The sequence below is a fragment of the Pelophylax lessonae genome, assembly GCF_965119305.1.
Source record: "Pelophylax lessonae genome assembly, chromosome: 11".
Lineage (NCBI taxonomy): Eukaryota > Metazoa > Chordata > Amphibia > Anura > Ranidae > Pelophylax > Pelophylax lessonae.
In genome coordinates this window covers 34,863,291-34,869,290 of record NC_138778.1, presented here as the reverse complement: position 1 = coordinate 34,869,290, position 6,000 = coordinate 34,863,291, and the positions used below count along the sequence as shown (strand labels likewise).

The 6,000-nt window shown below is 42.7% G+C and overlaps 1 protein-coding gene across 1 annotated transcript in view; it reads right to left on the bottom strand.

Annotated features, from left to right (window-relative positions):
- Positions 1–6,000, bottom strand: part of LOC309567346 (BPI fold-containing family B member 4-like) — a gene marked incomplete at both ends in the record, with an annotated part of 47,105 nt that overhangs the window by 16,463 nt on the left and 24,642 nt on the right. The window contains one exon of the mRNA XM_082272761.1: positions 2,828–2,881. Within this exon, the coding sequence (XP_082128887.1) occupies positions 2,828–2,881 (54 nt within the window). The remainder of the gene's footprint in view (positions 1–2,827; positions 2,882–6,000) is intronic.

Below are 6,000 nucleotides of genomic sequence, written 5' to 3'. Positions count from 1 at the left end.
AGGGCCCTCTAGTTCCTCCTGTTTTGAACTATATTGTAACTGTATTGTCTTCCCTCACATTGTAAAGCGCTGCGCAAACTTTTGGCGCTATATAAATCCTGTATAATAATAATAATAAAGTAATCAGCATGGGCTTGATATAATGTAACCATTCCATCACTCAAATTGGGGACAGATTTATAGTAAGTCAAAAATGTTTTTTCCTTTGTTCTGCATAAAATGGGGAAGCTTAAGGCTCCATTCACACCTGAGCATATCGTTTTCAGGCGTTTTTTGGGCGTTTTTTCATGTGTTTTTTTAGGCCTTTTTCTAGCTTTTTTGCAGGTGTTTGGAGGCAGGCATTGACATCTGATCAAAAACACTTGTAATCTGCCAAAAAAGAAGCTCATGTCCGTTTTTGAACTTCAGGCGATTTGCTTTAGGCGACAAAACGCACATACTGTATGTGAGCAAGAGCCAATATGGGAATGGGATTTTGCTTGTTGGGCGTTTTGGAAGTTTAGGGATGAGTGTTTTACGAGCTGAAAAACGCTCAGGTGGGCCTAAGAATGTGGACTCTCTTGAGAGGCCAGGTACAGCCACAAAAACATTTTCAAAACTTGACTTCCGGAAGATTTACCCCCCTTCCTAACCAGGCTATTTTTTGCGATACAGCACTGCGTTGTTTTAACTCACAATTGTGCTGTTGTGTGACACTGTACCCAAAAAAAAAATGTATGTCCTTTTTTTTTTTTCCTCAAATAGAGTTTTCTTTTGGTGATATTTGATCATCTCTGTGTTTTTTTTTTTTATTGGGCTATAAACAAAAAAATCCTGACAATTTAAAAAAAATAAATAAATAAATATTAAAAAAAACAATATTTTTTACTTTCTGCTAAAAAATATATCCAATTTAAAAAAATAAAAAAAATAAAATTTCTTTATTAATTTAGGCCAATGTGTATTCTGCTACATATTTTTGGTAGAAAAAAAAATCCCAATAAGCGTATACTGATTGGTTTGGGCTAAAATTATAGCACCTACAAACTATAGGATATTTGTATTTACTTAGGTTTTTTCTAGTAATAGCGGCGATCAGCAACTTATAGCGGGACTGCGATATTGTAATGGACAATTTGGACACTAACTGACACTTTTGACGCTTCTTGGGGACCAGAGGAATTAAGAGAAATTAAGTCATCAGTGCTAAAAAATATGCACTGTCACTGTACTAATGACACTGTCTGGGAAGGGGTTAACATTTGGGGTCATCAAAGGGTTAAGTGTGCACCTAGCTAGTGATTTTGTGTAGTGTTGCAGGTGCTTTTAATAAGGGAAGGCATATGTCCGTGTCCCTGCTTTGCAAGAACACAGGATCAACGCCTTCCCTACTGACAGAACGGCAATCTGCCTTGTTTACAATCGGCAGGTGCCTGCAGACATCTAATCCAGGGTACCTGCCACTGGGCTCCCACTGTGTGTGATCACAGCGGGAACGACCCGCCAGCGGCGCACATGCGTGCACCCTACCCGGGAGAGAAAGATCACGTATATATATATATATATATATATACGTAATCCGGCGCACAGCTGCCGCCCTGTAACAGTAAATGAGAGGACGGATGGTGTCCTGGGGTATTTCCTCCCCGATCTGGACCAGGGCATCACTGAGCTCCTGAACAGAATGAAGTGCAACCTAGCTGTCTAAGATGAACAGAAACATAATGTCCCAGAGGTGTTCTGTTGGATTTAGGTCAGGCGAGCATTGAGGCTATTTAATGATATCAATTCCTTTATCCTCCAGGAACTGACTGCATGCTCTCGCCACATGAGGCCGGGCATTGTCATGCACCAGGAGAAACCCAGGACCCACTGCACCAGTGTAGGGTCTGACAATGGGTCCAAGGATTTTATCCTGATTCCTGATGGCAGTCAGGGTGCCATTATCTAGCCTGTAGAGGTCTGTGCGTCCCTCCATGGATATGCCCTCCAGACCATCACTGATCCACAACAAAACCGGTCATCCTGAATGATTGTTTAGGCAGCATAACGTTCCCCATGGCTTCTCCAGACCCTTTCACATCTGTCACACCTGCTCTCATCTGTGAAAATCACAGGGCACCAGTGGCGGACTTGCCAATTCTGTTGTTCAATGGAAAATGCCAATCAAGCTCCATGGTGCCGGGCAGTGATCACAGGGCCCACTAGAGGATGCCCTCATAAAGTCTGTTTTTTATTGTTTGATGAGAGACATTCACACCAGTGGCCTGCGGGAGATCATTTTGTAGTTCTCGAGCAGTGAGCAGCCTGTTCCTTCTGCACAAAGGAGCAGATACTGGTCCTGCTGATGGGTTAAGGACCTTCTATGGCCATGTCCAGCTCTCCTAGAGTAACGGCCTGTCTCCTGGAATCTCCTCCATGCTCTTGAGACTGTGCTGGGAGACTTATTGGTGTGCCATCCTGGAGGAGATGGACTGCCTGTGCAACCTCTATAGGGTCCAGGTATGGCCTCATGCTATCAGTAGTGACACCGACCCTAGCCAAATGCAAAACTAGTGAAAAACAGAAAAGATGAGTAGGTGAAAAAAATGTCAGTGGCCTCCACCTGTAAAACCATTCCTGTTTTGGAGGTTGTCTCATTGTTGCCCATCTAGTTCACCTGTTGTTAATTTCATTAACACCAAAGCAGCTGAAACTGATTAACAACCCCCTCTGCTACTTAACTGACCAGATCAATATCCCAGGAAGTTAACCAACTTGATGCTATACTCTAATTAAAAAGTGTTCCTCTAATTTTTTTTGAGCAGTGTATAAATGTTACACAAATTTAAATTAATTGAGCTCTGACCTTTGGAATGATTCCACCAAGAACAGTTGTTGTCAGAGGGGGGACTCCAGGTATCTGAAAACAAGACATACAGTTACAAAACTACAGTCAACTTTACATTTACATTGTATTATATCAAGACCTGTTTTTAAATTAAATCTGGCAAGAGTTAAGTAGGGGGGCTACTGTTGCAGGCCTCTGGCTAGATTTCTGGCTGTGTCCGACTTTGATATGTAAGGAAAGTGGAAAGCGCTGGACATACAAAGTTATCTTATGGAAGAAATGGACTGGATGGTGGCACTCCAAAAAATTAGTCCTTTTTGTTTTCTTCAATAAAGGACACATTTTTTGGAGTGCCGCCATTCAGTCCATTTCTTCCATATGCTTCTGTTGCAACCAGGGTGTGCACCTGAATTTCCTCTCTGAGGCTGAGCTTTGAACGGAAGCTTTTTGTCCTGGAGCAACATAGTGTCTTGCTTGTGTTTTGGATACAAAGTTATCTTATTGGTATTGTATCCTATGTTAATGTAATGATGTTGATGTAGGTGATCTGGTCACAGGGCAGGCAGCTTCTATACACTAAAGGATATTGAGAGTCTCCTTGGCTTGAAGTAGGGTTGTACCTTTACCTATGAGTACTGATTCTTTCGTTCAAGTACTTGTTGATACCGAGTACTGACACTTTGTGGTCCGATTTGAGCCCATACATAATGGGTGTGAGTGTTTCTACAGGTGTAGAAACACCTGTGTAATGCAAAGTGGTCTGCCTGCAGTGTCTTTAAGGTGGGCAAGTGCCCGTTCACCGATCCTGCGACCAAGGGATCAAGCGAGATGCCCTGACAAAAGGGTTCTTCAGGTGGCCCGACTGGCTACCTCGCAACCAGAACACCTCACATCCTCAGGAACGCCAAGAGATGCACCTAGGGTCCCTCTCTGGTGGGATGTCCGTCACAGACCGACTCTTGGAGCTGTGGCAGAATCAGTACACCGACACCTGGAGCTGTGGCAGGATGGTCGCCCCAATGGATCATGGCAGCCCCTTTGGCCACATCTGTCTTCTCTTGCCGCGTGGTCAGATCTCCAGCTCCCAGGCAGCCTCTGGGTGTCCCAGTTCTCCTCTTGCCCAAGAGCATGAGTAGTTTCTGCCCCCAGGGGTTAGAATGGGGTCACTCCAAGACAAATTTGCGATGCATAGCACCTTGCTTCTGCGCTCAGAAACAGGGCTCCCAAACCACTCCTATCACGGAACTCTTACTTGGCATCCCCAATGGCTAAGGCCTTGCTGCCCTCTAAGACCGGGGTGGTCAACAAAGTACTGCAAACACAAAACAAAGAAAGAGCGCACCGGCCAAGTGCATTATCCTCAGTAAGGCTTTATTAGTATAAGATAAAAATGGCTACTCACAAACAGAAGATGTAAACCTGAGCCATCATTCTATCAAAGACAGTGAACATTGTAACATTGGACTCCGACGTTTGAATTTGATATGCTGGTTTACATCTTCTGTTTGTGAGTAGCCATTTTTATCTTGTACTAATAAAGCCTTACTAAGGATAATGCGCTAGGCCAGTGTGCCCTTTCTTTGTTTTTTGTTTGCAGTTAGAATGGGGCCGTCTGTGCTGGGGACTACATGCCCCAGGATCCTTTGTATCGCCTTTCCCTGGCTGGTAATTGATTGTCAATGAGGAGATAGGGGAGGGTGCAGAGTGGTTTGGCCGCATCCAAACAAGTGCTGCTCGACGCTTTGCGTAGTAGAGTAGAGGGAGGGGGAGAAATCTCCTGCAGCTACTGACATGCTCCTGTGTCCTCAAGCGCTCTTCATAATTAAGGTCCTCCAATCCCCTAATTAGTTTAGTTGCCCTTCTCTGGACTCTCTCCAGCTCCAACACATCCCTTCTGAGGACCGGCGACCAGAACTGGACAGAATACTCCAGATGTGGTCGGACCAGTGTTTTATAAAGTGGTAGGATTATAGTTTTATCTCTGGAATATATCCACTTAGGGTTTGTTCCATATGTGCCTGTAAAGCCCAATACAATTTTTCTCAATATTGTTCTAGGTTATTGATTAGCATTCTCAGAGTAGAGGTTAGTAATGGTAGCGTCCATCCATTTCTCATGGCAGTCTCTCTTTAATCCAGAAAAATGCTTTAAATCTTTTCATTGATCCATACCCAATTAATTTATCCTGAAACTAAACAAATGTTGCTTTTGCAGTTTCTTACCCTAATTAGTGGGATGTTTATGTAACATGTTTCTGTTGTAGTTCTGAAACTGACTAAGCACAGGGAACTACACTGATCAGTTCCTAATTATGTGATCGTGGTAATCACATGGGGTTGTTTACGTGGAGAATACTCCCAGAGACAATGCCATTGACAGCTGCACCTGTAAATACATTTTTAACATTTTTACCTCTTGGTCAGCTTGTGTCAAAACAATGAAGAAGGTATTTCTAAAATTGATGTACCAGTGAAAACTTTTTTTAGGGTTCTTTTTTATCAATATTTTAACCTAAGATGACGAACACATTTTTCTAATTGAATCATCATAAAAAATGCGTAACTCTTGGGTGAAAGTAGTGACATATAGAATTCTTAGTTTTGGATAGATTAGGGAATACTTAGAACCCCTATCACAATGTTTTTTGTTTTGATGTCTGTGTCCCTTTGGGGGGACCCTTGGTGGAGACCCTTGTCAAGACACTACATAAAGAGAGAGAAGCTCTTTCCAAAGGAAGAGGAATCCTTTTTTATACAGTTGCCATGAGAACAAGTTTCTCTATTTGAAGATTTCCCCTTAGTGCTCATGTCAAACATGATTCTACTCAAATGCAGCATTTAATTGCAGCTGTGTTCAGTAGCAAATGCAGCTTTTGACTTGCTTTGCCTTCAGTTAAAATGCATCTCAATAAGTCATGCGCATTGAAAAAAAATGCAGCGAAATGCAAACCATGTCAAATGCAGCCTCTGAACTGTCAGGTGTACTGTTCCATGAAGGTCAATGGTAACTTGCTGACCTGTATTTGAAGTGCATTTCAAGTGCACATCAAATGTAGGAAAAGATAGTTTGTTGACACGAGCCCTTATCCTACACCAGTGATAAATCAAACAATTTTTTTTACAGGTATACAGATCTTACTTTAAGTCCTGGTAACAATGGTCACCATGACAAAAACAGAAAGGGCTTCTCCC